Below are 23,686 nucleotides of genomic sequence, written 5' to 3'. Positions count from 1 at the left end.
TTGCTTCCAACCCTTAGCTCTGCACAAGGTGAAGGTAATTTTAGCAAAAATATTTACAAGCTGATGGCTAAGATAGCTCAATTTACAGTAAGCATGACCAGTGGTGTCTATTCATGGATGCCATTTTGTCCCCCAAAATTAAAAAATACCAATAAAAAAAATACATTGAATTTTACCATTTGTTTCTCTTCATTTCATAATTTTCCTTCAATTCGCAAGAGGCTGAATGTATCTCACCGATGGAAGCATCCAATCAAGCGAAACAGTGCCCCTCTGTCTCTATGTGAACAGTAGCTCATCTTTCTGATGCTATCTGGCCAAACAGAGTATTGACATCGTTGCTGCCCATAGAATTAAATGCAAGGGAAGCCAGCAAGCAAGCAAGCATTTGGCCTCCCTTGATATTTTTTTGAATACAATAATAGCCAATCAGTGCTGAGCTAAACTGAGTAAGCTCAACTGTGAATGGTCCTGGCTCACCCCAAAAAATTGTACACGGAAGCCGATTTGGCATCTCACCAATAACATAAAATCAAAATCATTGACAGAACTTGAATTGTAGCATCTCGTTGTTGTTTGCTTCTTCGTCATCTTTGTCAAATGGTGGACCTGTTCAGATGTTGCACTGTCATACATGGATATTGTCCAATCCATAGTTGCAGACTTCACTGAAATAATAGAAAGAAGCATTGCTAAAGTGTTGGAATCCATAGCCATTTAATTGGGAGGATGTTAAGACTTTGAACTGTGACCAATAATAGTGGAGAATTAACTTAATATACCCACTTTTTACCCTCCTTTGCCAAAGTAATGTTATATGCATTAAGGTTTATGATATACTGGAGGGTACAATCTGACTCATACTCTCAATCCTGAAAATAGAGAGGTCCACACTATGTACAGTAGGTGGTGGCACCTCAGGATTGGTGTCCCCCCACGGGACTGTTGAGCTAACGTGAATAGCATGAGGATGTAAGTAACAAGAACATTTCCCAGGACATAGGCATATCTTATATGGGCAGAAAGCTTAAATTCTTGTTAATCTAACTGCACTGTCCTATTTACAGTAACTATTACAGTGAAATAATACCATGCTATTGTTTGAGGAGAGTGCACAGTTATGAACTTGAAAATGTATTTATAAACCAATTAGGTACATTTGGGCAGTCTTGATACAACATTTTGAACATAAATGCAATGGTTCATTGGATCAGTCTAAAACTTTGTACATACACTACTGCCATTTAGTGGCCAAAATCTAAATTGTGCCTAGAGTCCTATATTGGCCTTTCTCTTGCATTTCAAAGATGATGGAATGCATGTCTTTTCTTTGTTTTGTCTTCTACCATATTTAATGTGTTATATTCTCCTACATTCATTTCACATTTCCACAAAGTGTTTCTTTCAAATGGTATCAAGAATATGCATATCCTTGCTTCAGGTGGTTGGATACAGGCAGTTAGATTTGGGTATGTCATTTTAGGCGGGAAAAAAGGGTCCGATCTTATAATTAACCACTACAGAAGAAGTTGAAGAGTCCAACTTCAAAGCAGAATCACATTAGTGGAAACAAATTGTTATCAGCGCAAGCCTGGTTGTAGCTAGATTGTTTTTTGGTGCATCAGGGACAATTTTAGCATTTTAGCCAACCCTTTTCATAGGGTAGTCAAAACCGTCAGATCTGCCCTGAGAGCAGTCTGAGTATCCACTGATGCCATACAGCAACCAACAGAAAGTTACCATTCTCGGCTAGGAGCAAGAAGAATGGCGATTGTGAATTTTAGGGAAAAAAATGCACAGGCTTTTGAAACTAAAGAACAGATGTAATTGTTTGTAAACTCAGCAAAAAAATAAATGTCTCTTTTTCAAGACCCTGTCTTTCAAAGTTAATTAGTTAAAATCCAAATAACTTCACAGATCTTCATTGTAAAGGGTTTAAATACTGTTTCCCATGCTTGTTCAATGAACCATAAACTATTAATGAACTAACAGCTTACAGACGGTAGGCAATTAAGGTCACAGTTATGAAAACTTAGGACACTAAAGAAGCCTTTCTACTGACCCTGAAAACACCACAAGAAAGATGCTCAGGGTCCCTGCTCATCTGCGTGAATGTGCCTTTGGCATGCTGCAAGGAGGCATGAGGACTGCAGATGTGGCCAGGGAAATAAATTGCAATGTCCGTACTGTGAGATGCCTAAGACAGCGCTACAGGGAGACAGGAAGGACAACTGATCATCCTCGCAGTGGCAGACCACGTGTAACAACACCTGCACAGGATCGGTACATCCGAACATCACACCTGCGGGACAGGTACAGGATGGCAACAACAACTGCCCGAGTTATACTAGGAACGCACAATCAGTGCTCAGACTGTCCGCAATAGGCTAAGAGAGGCTGGACTGAGGGCTTGTAGGCCTGTTGTAAGGCAGGTCCTCACCATACAACAGCAACAACGTCGCCAGGTCCTCAACACACAACAACAACGTCGCCAGGTCCTCAACACACAACAGCAACCACGTCGCCAATGGGCACAAACCCACCAGTGCTGGACCAGACAGGACTGCCAAAAAGTGCTCTTCACTGACAAGTCACAGTTTTGTCTCACCAGGGATGATGGTCAGATTCACGTTTATCATCGAAGGAATGAGCGTTACACCGAGGCCTGTACTCTGGAGCGGGTCATGGTCTGGGGCGGTGTGTCACAGCATCAATGGGCTGAGCTTCTTGTCATTGCAGGCAATCTCAACGCTGTGTGTTACAGGGAAGACATCCTCCTCCCTCATGTGATCCCCTTCCTGCAGGCTCATCCAGACATGACTCTCCAGCATGACAATACCACCAGCCATACACCTCATTCTGTGCATGATTCCCTGCAAGACAGGAATGTCAGTGTTCTGCCATTTTATTTTGACCCCCGCTTTGTTCAGGGACACATTATTCAATTTCTGTTAGTCACATGTCTGTGGAACTTGTTCAGTTTACGTCTCAGTTGTTGAATCTTGTTATGTTCATACAAATATTTACACATGGACATGGTTTGCTGAAAATAAATGCAGTTGACAGTGAGAGGCCGTTTATTTTTTTAACTTATCACCACCAAACATTTCGAAATGCTGAACAAATAATACACTATCGCCACTATTGCCATCTCCACCTCTGCTGTTAAAAAAAATGTAACCTTTATTTAACTAGACATGGCAGTTAAGGACAAATTCTTATTTACAATAACGGCCTACCGGGGAACAGTTGGTTAACTGTCTTGTTCAGGGGCAGAATGACAGATTCTTACCTTGTCAGCTTGGAAATTGATCCAGCAACCTTTCCGTTACTGGCCGCTAGGCTACCTGCCGCCCAGGATAAGGCCTGTTTAAAGACCATTCCTCACAGTATGTGTTGATATTTATTAAAAGTGTTCCCCTAATTTTCTCTACTTTTAAGTAATTTCTTAAACTCATGTGTAAGATTATGTGCGATTCAAATGTTCTTTCTGTGTATACGAGCCATTCGGAACAAACCAGGATGCCACAGATGAGGCAATTCAGATTCAGGTCATCCGATGGTGGGAGAAGGCGGCGCACAAGGGAGAGGGATCCGCTGCAGTGAGGGTCAACATCAGGTCTCAGACCACCTGTCTCGTAGCCAGCTTCTACACCCAAGCCACAAGACTGTTCCAACAGCTGAATCCTGGACTACGGAACACTTACCATTTATTTATATTCTGTACACATTCAAATACAATTTGTCTACCGGACCAATGAAATTGTTATGTCACCTTACTGCACTAGTATTGTTTATATGCTGCTACGGTACTGTACCTTCTGTCACTCACTATGCACATGGGCAAACAATGTCCGTACTACTGTCTATCCCTGTAGGCTATCTAAAAAAAAAAAAATCTTATTTGTAGTTCTTATTTTCTATTATCTGCATGCCTCTTGTACTTGATTTAGTTGAGTCTTTTTATGTTTCTTTTGTATGTTATGCTGTATATTGACTGTGTCACTTATTTGATTACTTTGTCGCTTTTGTCGCCATTGCATTGTGTGAGAAGCCTGCAAGTACATTTGATTTGTTGTCACCAGTGGATCCAGTGGACTTTGTGTTATGATATGTTTTGCACATAATCATTTACAGTACTTTTCCCAAAAACCTTTTTCAAATGGCCATAGCATCCAATGAATCGTAAATAATAAAAATCAATAAATATATTTTACGTAAATAAGTGGCGACAGGGAGTAGGGCATGCCGTTGGCTTGTCGCTGAAAAAGCATCCCGCTTCGGACTTGCATCTGTTGTGTCGCCGGTCGGGAGAAGGGTGGGTGAAAGGCCGGTAGGTTGTGTGAGGGGAAAACGCCATGTTAACAGCAAGAGCACGGCAGCCTATCGCGGGTGCCCCATGAATGAGGCGATGGGCAAAAAGCTGTCGCATGGCACTTGACCACTCTGGAAGGATGGCGGCCTCCCGAGTGATCATTGCTAACTGGGTATGCCATGGTAGCTACCAGTTTCTGGTTATTTTTTGACGAACATATCAAGAGTGTTTCAAGGACAGCTTTTTTCCATCTACGTAACATTGCAAAAATCAGAAACTTTCTGTCCAAAAATTATGCAGAAAAATGAATCCATGCTTTTGTTACCTCTAGGTTAGACCACTGCAATGCTCTACTTTCCAGCTACCCGGATAAAGCACCAAATAAACTTCAGTTAGTGCAAAAATACAGCTGCTAGAATCCTGACTAGAACCAAAACATGTGATCATATTACTCCAGTGCTAGCCTCCCTACACTGGCTTCCTGTTAAGGCAAGGGCTGATTTCAAGGTTTTACTGCTAACCTACAAAGCATTACATGGGCTTGCTCCTACCTTTCTTTCCGATTTGGTCCTGCCGTACATACCTACACATACGCTACGGTCACAAGACGCAGGCCTACTAATTGTCCCTAGAATTTCTAAGCAAACAGCTGGAGGCAGGGTTTTCTCCTATAGAGCTAAATCTTTACGGAATGGTCTGCCTACCCATGTGAGAGAGGCAGACTCGGTCTCAACCTTTAAGTCTTTACTGAAGACTCATCTATTCAGTAGGTCATATGATTAAGTTTAGTCTGACCCAGGAGTGTGAAGGTGAACGGAAAGGCTCTGGAGCAAATAACCGCCCTTGCTGTCTCTGCCTGGCCAGTTCCCCTCTCTCCACTGGGATTCTCTGCCTCTAACCCCATTACAGGGGCTGAGTCACTGGCTTACTGGTGCTCTTCCATGCCGTCCCTAGGAGGGGTGCGTCACTTGAGTGGGTTGAGTCACTGATGTGATCATCCTGTCTGGGTTGCCCCCCCCCCCCCCTCCCCTCCCCCCTTGGGTTGTGCCGTGGCGGAGATCTTTGTGGGCTATACTCGGCCTTGTCTCAGGATGGTAAGTTGGTGGTTGAAGATATCCCTCTAGTGGTGTGGGGGTTGTGCTTTGGCAAAGTGGGTGGGGTTATATCCTGCCTATTTGGCCCTGTCCGGGGGTATCATCGGATGGGGCCACAGTGTCTCCTGACCTCTCCTGTCTCAGCCTCCAGTATTTATGATGCAGTAGTTTATGTGTCGGGGGGCTAGGGTCAGTCTGTTATATCTGGAGTACTTCTCCTGTCTTATCCGGTGTCCTGTGTGAATTTAAGTATGCTCTCTATAATTCTCTCTTTCTTTCTCTCTTTCTTTCTTTCTCTCTCTCGGAGGACCTGAGCCCTAGGACCATACCTCAGGACTACTTGACATGACGACAGTCCACCTGGTCATGGTGCTGCTCCATTTTCAGCTGTTCTGCATGCGGCTATGGAACACTGACCTGTTCACCGGATGTGCTACCTGTCCCAGACCTGCTGTTTTCAACTCTCTAGAGACAGCAGGATTGGTAGAGATACTCTTAATGATCAGCTATGAAAAGCCAACTGACATTTACTCCTGAGGTGCTGACTTGTTCCACCCTCGACAACTACTGTGATTATTGTTATTTGACCATGCTGGTTATTTATGAACATTTGAACATCTTGGCCATGTTCTGTTATAATCTCCACCCAGCACAACCAGAAGAGGACTGGCCACCCCTCATAGCCTGGTTCCTCTCTAGGTTTCTTCCTAGGTTTTGGCCTTTCTAGGGAGTTTTTCCTAGCCACCGTGCTTCTACACCTGCATTGCTTGCTGTTTGGGGTTTTAGGCTGGGTTTCTGTACAGCACAACAGATATCAGCAAATATGCAGCTAAATCTGGTATCCATCGATTACACTCTTGTCTGGAAAACACTATGTTACTAAAAAATAGAGTTGCCAATATAGCTAACTCACTCTAAGTGTGTTGGTAGCAATGATGAATGTGTATAAATAATCTTTGGTTGGTTAGTTAGTTGGTTCTCAGTTGGCTAGCAATCTTGCTGCCAGTTGTTGTTCTCCGGTGGCTAGCTAGCTAAAATTGTCCCTTTCCTAAGTTAGCTATGGCTGGAGATGGGGATTTGGACTTGTGGTTTCACTTAATTCTTCGTACTGGCCAACAATTATAACAGCGATTTTGTTCCAAACGTAAATTCATACATTGTGCCCCTGGCCTGAGAGGAAGGAAGTTCAAAATGTAGCTAAATATAGTATGCTAATTTTAACGAGCTTGTGTAACGGATGTGAAACGGCTAGCTAGTTAGCGGTGGTGCGCGCTGAATAGCGTTTCAATCGGTGACGTCACTTGCTCTGAGACCTTGAAGTAGTAGCTCCCCTTGCTTTGCAAGAGCGGTGGCTTTTGTGGAGCGATGGGTAGCGATGCTTCGTGGGTGACTGTTGTTGACAGTAAAGTTATACTGTTACACTTGCTCATCGAAAGCATGTTAGGCTAACGAGCAAGTGTTTTAGCCATGCAACCTACGACAACAAACTAAAAGTGTGTACTGTATGACAAAGTCATAGACCGTTTTGGCAACAGGAAAGAGAGGAGGATGGCATTAGCGTTTCTCTACAAGTAGGGTGAGTCAACATGTTTTTTGTACTTACACACACACACACACACATCAGTAACATGGACAGCCAAATATTTTTCCGGTGTTCTAAATCAATAATCGTTTAGTAGTCCAAAAATGTAAGTAACATTAACTTGATTGACCGTGCTGTAGGTCACGTAACTGTTTGTTTCATGCGATATGCTTTGTGGATTCCACTGGACAGAGGTTGCTCCCCGGTTTTGTGATGAAACAAAGGTGTGGGTGAATTTATTCTGCCACTGTGTCTTCTTATTGTCTCTGCCTTAGGCCCATATGTCATGACGGCAAGGCATATGAACTAACAGGTTACAGAGCAAACAACGCAATTATCACAACACAGTTTGTAATATGGCTCTTTTTTTCTGGCTTCCCCAGTGATTTTACCCACGCACTGCTACTGAGCATGACATAAAGATGAATTGGGTAATGTTCGTATGGGTTTGTGTTATGTGGTTAGAGGTAGTCTGAGGACCACAGAGTACCTTACAGACCACGTTATCAATTTAGGCTACCCCTTTTCTCTATTTACCTTTTGTCTTTGGAAAACTCGGGTTATCTGTAATCCTTCCACAGTGTCCTGCTGAAATACACCACAAAGTAGCTGCATTTTGGGTACACGAGCACGAGGTACACTGAAAAGTATAAAATCAAGACTACAACAGTAATTACTCAACCATCTAATTTTTCTCTCTGAAGATTCTCAAAACACAACACAAAGACATTACTACAACAACAACAACAAAACCTTCCAAGGGTTACTATAGACAAGAATTACCTGTCAAAGTCAATGGATGGGGGGGGGGGGGGGGGGATCTTATCTTGCATCATACCTATAATTTTGCGAAATTTTGCATCCAATTGACATCATAATTTAAAATGTCAACCCTCGTCAGTTATGATTTACATTTCCTGGTGTTACATGTTTGCTAACAAGTTACAAATGTGAAAGCTTGGCACATAGCAAGTTAACAAGCACCAGGCTAACTAGCTAGCCTGTCGTGTGCTAACATTTGCTGGTAAACCGTGTTATTTCGTAGTTGTGATGTCTTTATTATAATTCTACAATGTAGAAAATAGTACAAATAAAGAAAAACCATGGAAGGATTAGGTGTGTCCAAATTTTGGACTGGTACTGTATGTGTGAAACACATCTCACTGACTTGGACATGATTAAAAAACAGGGTCCCCAGGGTGAAATTCCCCTTTAAATTAATAATATCTATCCATTGATTCTTGAAGAATATAACTCATGAGCTTAGTTGAACAGTCGTACCCCGTCAGAACCCAAACTATGTTTGTTTTACTCCATTGTTTGTAAAACAGTGTGAATGTGAACACACTTTGTAGCCTCAAAACATGTTTACAACTATAATTGTGAAATGATTGATGGTCAGTCCTTGTATCCATAGCTTTGACCATGAATTTGAAAGTGGTTAAATTTCTTCAGCCCCATCCCTCAGCTGTTTACTAAATCAGTGGCAGGGTGTCTGCTTTGCTATTGTTTGAACTGCAGATTGCTGCTTTAAGGGCTCAATGCAATCTGTAGCTCTGAAGATCCTCTTTGTAGCGCGACTGACAATTATAGGCAATCCTCCCGCGGACTGCATTCCCAGCATATCGAAACGTACATTTACATTTTAACGTGGATCTTCCGCGATACGGATTGAATCCTGCCCTAAAGGCTCAGGAGTCTGTGTGAAATACCGAAACAGAGAGAGAGTTCAAATGAAGTATGATCAATCGTCAGATAGAGTGTTTATCTTTGATGAACTGAGAGGGAATACACAAATTATATAAAATATAAACACTCTCTCTTCCACATATACCAAGAAATGGTGGAATGTGTGTGTGTGGTGGATGTAATTTCTTCTATAGTGAAGCTCGTATGTCTCCTAGAGAAGCTGCAGATGACTTCTCAGTGCTTTAAATAATGAGAAATGTGAACTGGTGCAAAAGGAAATTGGAAAGAAAATAGCTTTTCATGCGGGGATGGAGGATAGCTTCAGTTACACACACACACACACACACACACACACACACACACACACACACACACACACACACACACACACAAAATAGCTTCTGTTCATTCATCTCAATCAACCGAGGAGATTTGTATTCTAAGTAGCCCCTCCGTATCAGAAACAGGCCGACATACACCAACCCTGTTACCTTAACAGACATAGCAACAAGGTATCATGGTCTAACTTCAGTATTCAACATTTGTCCAAGGTGGGGGATAAAATGTCAAATTTCGACAGTTAAGTTTAGGCATTCATTCTGACTGGTTAAGGTAAGGGTTAAGGCTTGGGATAGTTTTAAAACAGAACAAATCAAATCTAGAGCCTAACACTGAGATTGAACCCAGGGTTGGGTTAAATGGGGAAGACACATTTCAGTTGAATGTATTCAGTTATCCAACTGACTAGGTTATCCCCCTTTCCCTTTCCTTGGAGCCAGAGTGTGCAGTTAAAGGCCTTCCTCTATCCCCATCCACAATGCCCTAGCAAGCCAGGAGCCTACAAATTGGTAATAGGTGCTCAGGTTGCCCCTATTGGAAAGTATTGAATGCATCTCCCAACGTCCTGGGGGACAGGGCAAATGTTGAATACTGAAGTCGATCTGGTGTGACCTGCCTGGACACACACACACATCCAGTGGTACCTGAGATGATGGAGGCGTGTCTAAACTCTTCTGAGAATTCGTGGAGCTCATAAGGCGACAGCTCATAGAAGTCCTCCCCTGGAACACAAAAAAACATGAGTGAGTGTGAGAGAGCGAGCGTGTGTGTGTTACACAGAAACAGAGGTATTAGGAGCTTTTTAGCATTGAGATGAAACCCAGGACAGCAGCCATTAAACCGTTCTTAGAACATAAAATCAAAACACATATACCATTTCATTTTCAATTCCAGCAACAATGGTGCCTTACTTTTAACAGTTGACTACACATTATCAAGCATTCACACTAGACCTGACAAAGCACATTACATTCTGCTGGTGACTCGCTACTTTGATGTTTGTGCGTGTGTGTGTGGGTTTGTGTGCGTGTGTGTGTGTGTGTGTGTGTGTGTGTGTGTGTGTGTGTGTGTGTGTGTGTGTGTGTGTGTGTGTGTGTGTGTGTGTGTGTGCATGTGTGCGTGTATGTGTGTACCTTAGAGGTTTAGTGAAGCAGGTGACAAGGCTCCATGTTTATTTATGAGGCTCTGAAGCAATGTTTCTGTATGTAAGACTGATTCCACCTGCAGTTACACATACAGTTACTGACTCAACCTCCCCCTCCCCTCTCCTCCCATCTCTTTTCTACTCCATCAAATCCTTATCCTCTCCTATCCTGTCTTCTCTATCATCCCCTCTCCTCACCTTTGCCCTCCACCTCTCCTCTCCTACAACCCTCCCCTCTCACCTGACCGGCATGTGTGTGGTCAGCTTTATTGCAATCCTCCAACCTCACCTTGCCAATTCCTTCAAGGCTCAGCTCACCAATGCCATTGCTCATCAGAGAGCTAATCCACCAAACCTTGGCTACACTCCATTCCAACACGCACACACACACACACACACACCCCTGAGGAGACTTCATTGAGGGGGCGTTCAGATTACAGGTGGGTAATTTATGTAAAGTCGCTGTTTCGCTTCCAACACACTACCTCTGATTACATGTATGAGTCTCTCTCTCTATTTCTCTGTGCTCATAAATATTGCTCAGGAGAGAGCTGATATTATTAGCTGACCACCTGCCTGGCTAACATCAAAACGCTCAGTCAAAACCCGTCATGATGACATGAAGTGGGTAACAAAAACACCAATGCTCACAATGCCAATCTGGCCCTATAGTTATGGAAACACTATAAACATCGACATCACAATTGTTATGAGGTTAGCCTCCGCCACATCCCTGGGTATTACATTCCTGGTCTACGCATTTATACGTCTCCAAGTCAATGTTATTTTCAGTTCAGGTCTACATTAGCTGAATGTAAGTTCAATTCTAGTTCAAATTAACTCAATGTTAGTTCAAACTTAAAATGCTTCACATTACAGTGGCTCAGTTTGCTAGAGGAAGAAATACACAATCCTCATGTGCGTGTCTTTGTGTGCGTATGTGCGTGTGTGTGTGCGTGTGTGCGTGTGTGCGTGTGTGCGTGGGTGTTTGTGTGTGTAGAGCAGTGGCTCCCTACCTTTTTTGGTCTACAAGCCATCAGACTACTGAACACTTGAACTGGACTGACCACCTGCACTGACTGCACCATAGCACACATGCACTCACACACACACACACGCTCATATACATACAGTGCCTTCAGAAAGTATTCCAACCCCTTGATTTATTCCACATGTTGTTGTTACAGCCTGAATTCAAAATTAAATATATTTTTTAATCTACACACAATAGCCCTTAATGTCAAAGTAAAGACATGTTTTAATACATTTTTGCAAATTTACTGAAAATGAAATACAGAAATATCTCATTTACATAAGTAGTTACACCCCTGAGTCATTACGTTTGAATCACCTTTGGTAGCGATTACAGCTATGAGTCTTTCTGGGTAAGTCTGTAAGAGCTTTGTACACCTGGATTGTACAATATGTCCATTATTCTTTTTAAAATTCTTCAAGCTCATTGCTAGATAACCATTTTCAAGTCTTGCTAAGCAGATTTAAGTCAAAACTGGAACTTGGCCACTCAAGAACATTCAATGTGTTCTTGGTAAACAACTCCACCGTCAAATCAAATCCAATTGTATTTGTATTGGGGGGGGGGGGGGGGGGGGGGGTAGAAGCTGTTCGGAAGCCTCTTGGACCTAGACTTGGCGCTCCGGTACCGCTTGCCGTGCGGTAGCAGAGAGAACATTCTATGACTAGGGTGGCTGGAGACTTGACAATTTTTAGGGCCTTCCTCTGACACCGCCTGGTATAGAGGTCCTGGATGGTAGGAAGCTTGGCCCCGGTGATGTACTGGGCCATACACATCACCCTCTGCTGTGCCTTGCGGTCGAAGGCCGAGCAGTTACCATACGAGGCAGTGACGCATTGTAGATTTGGCCTTGTGTTTTAGGTTATTTCCTGCTGAAAGGTGAATTTACCTCCCAGTGTCTGGTGTAAAGCAGACTGAACCAGGTTTTCCTCTAGGATTTTGCCTGTGCTATCTCCATTCTGTTACTTGTTTATCCTGGAAAACTCCCCAGTCCTTCATGATTACAAGCATTCCCATAACATGATGCAGCAACCGCTATGCTTGACCATATGGAGTGTGGTACTCAATAATGTGTTGTATTGGATTTGCCCCAAACATAACACTTTGTATTCAGGACAAAAAGTGAATTGCTTTGACACGTTTTTTGCAGTATTAGTTTAGCACCATGTTGCAAGCATGATTCATGTTTTGGAATATTTGTATTCTGCACAGGCTTGATTATTTTCACTCTGTCAGATACTGTTGGTTAGTATTGTGAAGTAACTACAGTGTTGTTGATCCATCCTCAGTTCTCCTATCCCAGCCATTAAACTGTTTTAGAGTCACCATTGACCACATGGTGAAATACCTGAGTGGTTTCCTTCCTCTCCGGCAACTGAGTTAGGAAGGACGCCTGTATCAAATGACTAGGTGTATTGATACACCATCTAAAGAGTAATTAATAACTTCCTCAAATGGTTATTCAATGTCTGCTTTTTTAATTTTTTTTACCCATCTACCAATAGTTTCCCTTTCAGGCTGTAACACAACAAAATGTAGAAAAAGTCAACGGGTGTGAATACTTTCTGAAGGCACTGTACACACGCACACATTTAAACTCATGCTACACACACACACCACGACTGCTACCAGACTCTTATTGTTATTATTATTATTAGTGCTAAATACTGCACAACTTAAACACTAGCCTCCAATCCCCCCTTCTCCAAAACACGTGTAAATATTGTACTGTAAATTGTGCCTTTTTATGCTAAAATGTTTATTCTATTATACTGAGCCATTTACTTTATGTTCATAATATATTTTATTTCGTATTGTTGTTGCAAGAAGGAACCTACAAGTAAGCATTTTGCTGGACAGTGTATACCATACATATGGTATACTAGTTAGAACTTGAAACTTGAAGCTACTGTACCACCAACTGAATTTTGCTCTGCCCAGAAGTACCCCCTCATGTGCATTGTACCAGTAGGCCTATGGTCTCATTAGTATTTTCTCAAGTCCTAGTACCGATGATTGGGAACCACTAGTGTAGTGTGTGTGTATGTGTGTGTGTGTGTGTGTGTGTGTGTGGGCGGGGGGGGGGGGGGGGGGGGGGGTGTTATTGCATGCGTGTTGTGGAGTAAGCTGAATTTGAGGAGTGAGAAACTGCTTTAGCTGCATTCCTCTCTCAAGCCCTCCTCTCATCTTTCACTCCTCCTCCTCATCCCCTTTTTAATTATTACTGAGGGAGAGGAGGGAGGGATGTAGATTTGTTTGGTTTATCCTGTAATGAGTGAAACAGTAAACTGCCTCAACAACCTGAACACTGATCCACACAGACCTAGCAGAATTGAGAATAATTACTTTTAATTACCCTACTCTGTCTGTCTGTGTGTGCATGTGTGTTCCTGTGTGTGTGTGTGTCGGTGTGTGTGTGTGGGTGGGACACTAATGAGCGAGCTGTGAGTTCTTCTCTTGCATATGTAGTTCATTTATTTTTCACAAGGGTCTTTCTGCTCTAGTTCAGTTGCATACTTAGCACTAAATCACTGTTTCTCAATTCTCTCCTGAGGCACCACCACACAGTGCACAGTTTTGTTCTAGCCCTACACAGACTCTAAAATCACCAGCGACACACACACATACATATGCATGTTCTAACACCCTATTTTTCTGCCTACTCGGTCTTTGGATTCGCTTAATCATTCATCTCATGAGTCACACAAGCTGTTTCTTTTTACTTGACTGTACGTGTGTGCGTGCGTGCGTGTGTGTGGCGTGTGTGTGTGTTTCATGCCAGAAAATGAAGTGAGTAAACAGAGAACAACAGTGCCATTCCTCAGTGGAACAGCACTAAGCTCCCTCATTAGTCTGAATGGCAAATTAGTTATTTATTATCCCGAATGCTACGTACCCCAGTGATTAGCTTGTAGGCTAAATACCTGAGTCAATGCTAAATGAGTAATCCATTAGTCTGAATTATCCTTGTTGATGTGTTAGCCTGCATGCTAAATACCTGAGTCAATACTAGAAACCTGAGAGATTAGCTTGATCGCCAAATCCCGGAGTGCCTGAATGCTACATGGCGGAGTCATTAGAGTGAAAGCTGATTTATTAGCTTGGATGCTAACTGTTGGCATCCCTAGGCTGCTCTTCGTTTTCCAATGTGTTGCAGAGAACAATACCTGATGAATCCTGCTCTGCTGTGTTCCTTTCAGCCGTGTGTGTGTGTGTGTGTGTGTGTGTGTGTGTGTGTGCGCGCACGCGATGGATAAGCCACAGTCCCGTCAGTTTAATAAGCACTTAACACAAAGAACCGACAAACAAGGGCTGTGATAGCCGACCCTGATTAACCGATCTGTTTGGGACTGGCTGCTGATAAAAAATAAATATATTTGTGACCATATATTTTTCTTGTTGGGGAGAGGGGGAGGGGCTACAGACACAATACACACGTTTATATAATTTCATGGTTCACATCCACCAGTTGAGTGCCACTCAAAAAGAAGAAGGAAATTTTTTTTTTTAAGTACACAAATACAAAGCATTGATCACCATGATCACCATAGCCTCCACCCCCAACCTCCCACGCCCCCATTTCCCCAATGTGGGCGAGCAGTTTGCTAATGTCAACGTTGTGAACAGAGTTTCCCATAGTGGCGGTGGGGTTATGGTATAGGTAGGCATAATCTATGGACAATGAACACAATTGCATTGTATTGACGGCAATTTGAATGCACAGAGACACCGTGACGAGATAGAGGCCCATTGATGTGCCATTCATCTGCCGCCATCACCTCATGTTTCAGCATGATAAAGCATGGCCCCATGTCTCAAGGATCTGTACACAATTCCTGGAAGCTGAAAGTGTCCCAGTTCTTCCATGGTATGCGTACTCACCAGACATGTCACCCATTGAGCATGTTTGGGATGCTCTGGATCGACGTTTACGACAGAGTGTTCCAGTTCCCGCCAATATCCAGCAACTTCGCACAGCCATTGAAGAGGAGTGGGACGACATTCCACAGGCCACAATCAACAGCCTGATCAGCTCTATTCGAAGGAGATCTGTCACTGTGCATGAGGCAAATGTTGGTCACACCAGATACTGACATGTTTTCTGATCCACGCCCCACCCTTTTTTAAAGATACAGTTTCTGTGACCAACATATGCATATCTGTATTCCCAGTCATGTGAAATCCATAGATTAAAAGGGCCTAATCTATTTCATATATTTAAATGGACTGATATCCTTGAATTAACTCATGCATGTTTGCGCTTGTATTTTTGTTCAGCGTAGGTAGTTTATTTGTATGTGTTCGGCTTTAGCTGAGAAGTGTATTTTTCCAGGCCTCAATTGTTTCTTGACTAGCACCATTCATTCTAGCTGTCGAAAATTCTAACGTTTTAACTTCTAGTAGAAACCTTATCCACCGGTAAATTGGGAGCGAGTGAGATGATTTCCATCTGAGAACCAAAATCACCTTTTTTTGCCGCAGTTTCTGCCCGCCGGCAGTAATCGTCTCTCGTTTGAGAGATTCAAGGAGCTATCATCGTTAAGTAACATAGAAGATGCATGCATATTTACATTCACGCACTTCAACATTTATTTTGTAACTTTGCCCCAGAAACATTTAACTGGAGGGCACTCATACATCATATGAAGGAATGTGCCTACCTGATTTAGGGGACACAGTGAACAGTTGGGGCCAATTTCATCATGAAACGTTTCCTTCGTGTTAAACACAGGCTGTGATTTTTTTCATGCATAAGTTGATGGTTCAAATTTGGGGATGCCAATGTCATTTTTTTCCATATTATGTTCCAGTTTGTAACGGTCGTCGGTGGAAGAAGGTGAGGACCAAAGCTCAGCGTGGTACTTGTTCATGTTATTTATTTACACTGAACACTATCAAACAAAGAAACAAAAAGCACAACCGAAACAGCTCCGTCAGGTGCAAAACACACTCAACAGAAAAATAATCACCCACGAAACACAGGTGGGAAAAGGCTACCTAAGTATGATTCTCAATCAGAGACAACTAACGACACCTGCCTCTGATTGAGAACCATACCAGGCCAAACACAAAACACAACATAGAAAAACGAACATAGACAACCCACACAACTCACGCCCTGACCATACTAAAACAAAGACATTACAAAAGAACTAAAGTCAGAACTTGACACAGTTAAATCACTTAGATCTGTGGCCATACTTTTTTTTAAATGGCTAGCTCAGAAAATGAGCTTTCCCGAAAGTTGTTTATATATTATAGAGATTAGTCCTTAAGGAAGCCCAGATAATTTATTTTCTGTATAAATGCCATCATTGGATGGTTTGGTAGTGGGGTTTCCCAGGAGACTCTATAGGCCGGCATAGCTTACCTAAGTTGCACAAATATAAAAAGTCATGCCTGCCTCCATCCTAGCCTTTTCCCAAATAAGTCTATATAAGACACTGCCATTGTTAGAATATTAATATCACAAACCGATCTGGAGCTATAACCAGTTTTATGAGGGTACGTCATTTAAAACAATGATTTTCCCCCGTTGCCCCTCCTTCTCCTGACAGTGGAATGTGCCGCGCCCAGTTGATAGTCACCCCGATAATTGCCTTGAAACTAAATTTAAACTATACTGAAACTAATTTCACACATAACAAAAGAAGAAGTAAATTAAGTTAAAGTAGAATGGGGTAGAATGGGTGAGTTGATGAGTTTGTGGAAGGGAACGATTGTGAATGAAGAACAGGGCGAGCCATTCTATTGTATTGATCAATTCTAATTGTAATATCAAAATGATATGTACCCTATACGTCCACGAAATCCAAGCAGTTTTATCAGTCCATTCTGGCCTACTAGGAGTACACAGTGAGAGCTTGCGTAATTTACAATGACAGGAAGACCAAGACGAATGGATGCACATGCTGTGTTAGCGCTGCTACAAGATCTGAACGAAAATGACTCAGATGGCAGGGAAGAAATGAATCATGACATCTCTGAGGATTCTTCTTCTAATTCTGAGCCTCAGCCTGAATAACCGACACCTCCGAGACCTAAGCGCAAAAAAGCCAGGATGATGCACAGTGAGCAGGGGCCCACTGCCACCACCAAATGAAACGGTGAGACAGGAGAGAGGAAAGGACGGCACCGTTTAGATAGAACAAGCCGGTGACCATTCTACAGGCCGATTATCAGCACAAAATGTCATAACTGAAAGAGCAGGCCCTACCTCTCAAGCAAAAAACAACATCAGCAATGCACTCGCTAGCTTTCATTGTTTAAGTGACATGGACATACTACAGAATTCAGGGACTGTACTGTGGCTTAGGCACACACAGAGCATGGAGACACTGTCATCTGTTGATGAGCTGAAGCCTTCATTTAAATCCTGTATGTACGTTGAGAATTTGGTCGAAAGAGCGTGTATATGGGGAGCTTCTGGTCAGGCATGCATGGGATACTTTTCTTTGGAGAAACCATGTCATCGGATTGCTTCAGAGAGATCATGCGCTACCTCCATTTTGATGACAAAGAAACATTTGCCATAGTATTTGACATATAAATAATTGACTATTTTAGACTGCTGTCATATATAGACAATTCTTCATTTTAATGCCATTATTGCTTTTGTACAGAGTTGTACTATTATTTATTTCTAGTTGCAAGGTCTATCAATCCCATTTTTTCTGATATTGTTCACATGTTGCGGAAGCTATCTGATGTGTTTCCAGCTCTAGTCAATAATTCACTTGTCAATGAAAAATATTCTCATAATTTCTTCATAATCTACCAGATGTATTCATTCCATATATACCAAGTTTTTGCATGTCACAGTCATAGAATTACACATGATGGCAATTTTTATTTTACCTTTATTTAACTAGGCAAGTCAGTTAAGACTTCTTATTTTCAATGACGGCCTAGGAACAGTGGGCAGAATGTTCAGGGGCAGAATGACAGATTTGTACCTTGTTAGCTTGGGGGTTTGAACTTGCAACCTTCTGGTTACTAGTCCAATGCTCTAACCACTAGGCTACCCTGCCGCCCCAGTTACTTTTGGGTCTATTTAGGCGGAAATCTACAGTTTGCCATTTCATTGAAGACTTTTAGCAAACCCGCTTAAGTTCAGATGTACCAATTTGGGTAAGTACGTATCGATTCACCTGATTCAGATTCAATAGTTGCAATATCCACTAATTGGTCTTTGCCGCAAAGCTTGTTAGCCAGTAGACAACAGAGTTGATTACATGGAAGTAATGGTTGAGTTTAACTCGATGGATTGCAAAGTCTGCTCTCGGTCTTACCAATAGATTTAATTCTCAAACCAAATCAAATTGTATTTGTCACATCCCCCAAAGACAACAGTGAAATGCTTACTTACAAGCCCTTAACCAACAATGCAGTTTTAAGAAAAGAAAGTGTTAAGAAAAAAATTGATAAGTAAAAATTTAAATAACAAATAATTAAAGAGCAGCAGTAAAAGAACAGTAGCGAGACTATATACAGGGGGTACCGGTATAGAGTCAATGTGCGGGGGCGCAAGTTAGTCTAGGAAATTGAGCTAATATGTACATGTAGGTAAAGTTAAAGTGCATAGATAATAAACAGAGAGTAGCAGCAGCATAAAAGGGGGCGAGGGGAGGGGAGGGGAGGGGAGGGGGGGACAATGCAAATAGTCTAGGTAGGCATTTGATTAGCTGTTCAGGAATCAAATGGCTTGAGGATAGAAGCTGTTAAAAAAACTTTTGAACCTAGACTTGGTGCTCCGGTATCGCTTGCTGTGTGGTAGCAGAGAAAACAGTCTATGACTAGGATGGCAATCTTTAGGGCCTTCCTCCGACACCACCTGGAATAGAGGTCCTGGATGGCAGGAAACTTGGCCCCAGTGATGTACTGGGCCATACGCACTACCCTCTGTAGTGCCTAACGGTCAGAGGAAGAGCAGTTCCCATTCCAGGCAGTGATGCAACCAGATGGTGCAGTTGTAGAACTTTAAGAGGATCTAAGGACCCATGCCAAACCTTTTCAGTCTCCTGAGAGGGAAAAGGCTATGTGATGCTCTTATCACGACTGTCTTGGTGTGTTTGGACCATGCTGTTTGTTGGTGATTATGGACACCATGGAACTTGAAGCTCTCAACCTGCTCCACTACAGCTCCTTCGAGGAGAATGGGGGCATGTTCGGTCCTCCTTTTCCTGTAGTCCACAATCATCTCCTTTGTCTTGATCATGTTCAGGGAGAGGTTGTTATCCTTGCACCACACGGCCAGGTCTTTGACCTCCTCCCTATAGGCTGTCTCATCGTTGTTGTTGATCAGGCCAACCGCTGTTGTGTCGTCGCCAAACTTAATGATGGTGTTGGAGTCGTACATGGCCATGCAGTCATGAATGAACGGGGAGTACAGGAGGGGACATACCACAGAGGGGCCCCCATGCTGAGGATCAGCATGGCAGGTGTGTTGTTACCTACACTTACCATCAAGGGTGCGGTCCGTCAGCAAGTCCAGGATCCAGTTGCATAGGGAGGTGTTTAGTCCCAGGGTCCTTAGCTTCGTGATGAGCTTTGAGGGCAGTATGGTGTTGAATGCTGAGCTGTAGTCAATGAATAGCATTCTCACGTAGGTGTTCCTGTTGTCCAGGTGAGAAAGGGCAGTGTGGAGTGCAATAAAGATTGACTCAGCTGTGGATCTGTTGGGGCGGTATGCAAATTGGAGTGGATCTAGGGTTTCTGGGATAATGGTGTTGATGTGAGTCCTGACCAGCCTTTCAAAGAACTTCATGGCTATAGATGTTAGTGCTACGGGTCGGTAGTAATTTAGGCAGATTACCTTAGTGTTCTTGGGCACAGGGACTATGGTGGTCTGCTTGAAACATTTTGGTATTGCAGACTCAGTCAGGAACAGTTTGAAAATGTCAGTGAAGACACTTGCCAGTTGGTCAGCGCATGCTCGGAGTACACGTCCTGGTAATCCGTCTGGCCCTGCGGCCTTGTGAATGTTGACCTGTTTAAAGGTCTTATCACATCGGCTACGGAGAGCTTGATCACACAGTCGTCCGGAACAGCCGATGCTCACATGCATGCTTCAGTGTTGCTTGCCTCGAAGTGAGCAGAGAAGTAATTTAATTCATCTGGTAGGCGCATGTCACTGGGAAGCTCATGGCTGTGCTTCCCTTTGTAGTCTGTAATAGTTTGCAAGCCCTGCCTCATCCGACGAGTGTCGGACTGGTGTAGTACGATTCAATCTATGTCCTGTATTGACACTTTGCCTGTTTGATGGTTTGTCAGAGGGCACAGCAGGACTTCTTACAAGCATCCAGGTAAGAGTTCCACTCCTTGAAAACCGCAGCTCTACCCTTTATCTCAGTGCGGATGTTGCCTGTAATCCATGACTTCTGGTTTGGGTATGTTCGTACAGTCACTGTGGGACAACGTAATTGATGCACTTATTTGTGAAGCCAGTGACGGATGTGGTGTACTCCTCAATGCCATCAGAAGAATCCCGGAACATATTCTAGTCTGTTCTAGCAAAACAGTCCTGTAGCATCATCTGACAACTTCCATATTTAGTGAGTCACTGGTGCTTTCTGCTTTAATTTCTGCTTGTTAGCAGGAATCAGGAAGATCGAATTATGGTCAGATTTGCCAAATGGAGGGAGAGCTTTGTACGCGTCTCTGTGTGTGGAGTAAAGGTGATCTAGAGTTTTTTCCCCCTCTGGTTGCACATTTTAACATGTTGGTTGAAATTAGGTACAATTTTCACTGCATTAAAGTCCCCAGCCACTAGGAGCGCCGCCTCTGGATGAGCATTTTCCTGTTTGCTTATGGCCTTCTATAACTCATTGAGTGCGGTCTTAGTGCCAGCATCAGTTTGTGGTGGTAAATAGACAGCTACGAAAAATTGCATTGTAGCCTACCTAAAAGCCATCATCACAACAATTATTATCTGGGTGATTTGTTTTCTCGGTTGCACAGCAAGATATTTATGAGAAATTTAGAACAGACGGAAATGGCTTGTGTCAACTTGAGCTAGCTGACTACACTACATGCAGTGATGCCAATTTGGCAATTTTGTTGCTAGATTAAGCAACTTTTCAGACTACCCTGGCAACTTTTCAGACTAGCTACTTTTAAAATTGTATTTTGAACTTTTAGCAACCTTTGAAAAGTGATTCAAACGCTAAAATACACGCATTTTCCCTCTAAATGACACAACAACAATTGTCTCTGTCACACACACGTGCCTAGGTGCAAAAGTGCATTGTGAGTGACGTCAGCAGTAGGCGCTCAGCTCGTACACAGGCAGCAGTAGGCCAGCAGCAATTTCAGCAAATTGCAAGCCATTGTTGGCTGACTGCAGCATCAGTAGTACGCGTTCAACGAGACGAACCCAATGAATATAGTTGGTCACAAATGTTTGATCTTGAACAGAACTTACAACATCAATCAACATGTCTCAATCAAAATTGTACAGCCAGAAGTACAGAAAAGAGTGGGAGTCTGTACCTGAATTTAAAGGGTGGCTGAAGCCAGTAATTGGGGATGATTGTCGGGCATGCTGTGCATACTGCAAATCAGATCTGCTTGCAAAATGTATGACATCAAAAAACATTGTGCTACAGCAAAGTATATAAATAAATCAAAACCATACAACCTCGCAACGCAGTCTACATTGCCACAGTGGGTTAAGAAAGTGGAGAACTGCAAAAGCGCAGAAGCTACTATGGCGGAAGCATTGTTCGCTGCTAGCATGCGACCATTTAGGTCAAATCAAATCAAATTTGATTTGTCACATACACATGGTTAGCAGATGTTAATGAGAGTGTAGTGAAATGCTTGTGCTTCTATTTCCGACAATGCAGTAATAACCAACAAGTAATCTAGCTAACAATTCCAAAACTAATACCTTATAGACACAAGTGTAAGGGGATAAAGAATATGTACATAAAGATATATGAATGAGTGATGGTACAGAGCGGCATAGGCAAGATACAGTAGATGGTATTGAGTGCAGTATATACATATGAGATGAGTATGTAAACAAAGTGGCAAAGTTAAAGTGGCTAGTGATACATGTATTACATAAAGATGCAGTATATGATATAGAGTACAGTATATACATATACATATGAGATGAATAATGTAGGGTATGTAAACATTATATTAGGTAGCATTGTTTAAAGTGGCTAGTGATATATTTTATATCATTTCCCATCAATTCCCATTATTAAAGTGGCTTGCAAAGCTGCCTTTTCAGATTCTGTGGCAGCAACAACTTCCAAATGCACCGCACCAAGTGCACAGAAGTGGTTAAGGGAGTACTGGCTCCTTATTTTCTCAAAAGGGTAACGTCAGATGTGGGGGATAAGAAGTTCAGTCTCCTTTTGGATGAGCCCACTGATGTCAGTGTCTTAAAATACCTGGGTGTGGTGATTCGGTATTTCAGTGCTAAAAGAAGAACCGTTGTGTCCACATTTCTAGGGTAAGTTGAATTGGAGGGGGGCGATGCCAGATCAATAGCAAAGGCGGTAGTTGTGTAACCTTAACCTTAAGTGTAACCTTAAAAAAATAATCTTCAGTTTATTGGCACTGATAATGCCTCCGTGATGACTGGGGTGCACAACGGGGTGCACAGGATTTTAAAGGAAGAATGTGCATTGACCAATTTGGTACTCATCGACTGTGTGTGCCATTCTTTACAATTGGCTGTCAGTGCAGCATCCAAAGAAACCATCCCTAGGAGTATTGAGTAATCAGGGAAACCTGCAACTGGTTTTCGATTTCCACAAAACGGCGCGAGGCGTACAAAGCAGTGTACGCCACCATTAATTGTGGACAAAAACCACTGCAGATCACCAAAGTTTGTGCCACATGTTAGCTATCGATTGAGCCTGTGGGAAGAACTGAAACTGCACTTTGAGTTGACAAAGGCCAGTGAGCATTGATACATGGTGGATGTGCTCCACGCCACGTACATGGACAAGACCAACTATGTCAACCTGACATTCTTGAAATCAATCCTGTCCGACATACAAGTTGCAGTGAAGTCATTTGAGGGAGATCAAACAGATCCTGTCAAGCTTTTGTACAATCTGGTGCACCTCTTAACATCAATTTGCCGCAGGGTAGTCAACCCTATGGCAAAAATTGATGTCCTGAAAGATGCCATTGATGGACATCTCAGTCCAGCACCATACCTTGGATACCTTTTCGAGAGCACAGTGTACCAACTCAGGACGAAAAGGTCATTCGGAGACAGTGCATCAACTACATTGTTGCTTTAAGCAAGGAGCTGCAAGCAAGGCTCCCATACAACCTAGAATCCCTGCGAAACATGGCCTTGTTCAGTGTTAAGGAAACACTAAAGCACAATTAAAGGCATCACTGAAATTATTAATGTAGCTGAGCTACTGGGGTAACAGCCCAATGGAGAAACATCTATCTGTTTAGGTGGGACTCAACTGAAAATACAGTCGAGTTTTGGAGTGAAGTGAATAAATACACT

The 23,686-nt window shown here is 42.7% G+C and overlaps 1 protein-coding gene across 1 annotated transcript in view; it reads right to left on the bottom strand.

The window, feature by feature from the left end:
- The window catches only part of gfra2b (GDNF family receptor alpha 2b), a 77,556-nt gene that overhangs the window by 34,082 nt on the left and 19,788 nt on the right, over window positions 1-23,686 (bottom strand). Inside the window, exon 3 of the mRNA XM_036968151.2 lies at window positions 9,664-9,741. Coding sequence (XP_036824046.2) covers window positions 9,664-9,741 — 78 coding nt within the window. The remainder of the gene's footprint in view (window positions 1-9,663; window positions 9,742-23,686) is intronic.

Source organism: Oncorhynchus mykiss, chromosome 29 (genome assembly GCF_057628025.1).
Source record: "Oncorhynchus mykiss isolate SJ-2025 chromosome 29, ASM5762802v1, whole genome shotgun sequence".
Taxonomy (NCBI): Eukaryota; Metazoa; Chordata; class Actinopteri; order Salmoniformes; family Salmonidae; genus Oncorhynchus; species Oncorhynchus mykiss.
The sequence above is the reverse complement of the archived record's forward strand: the minus strand, read 5'-3'. Positions and strand labels throughout refer to the sequence as shown.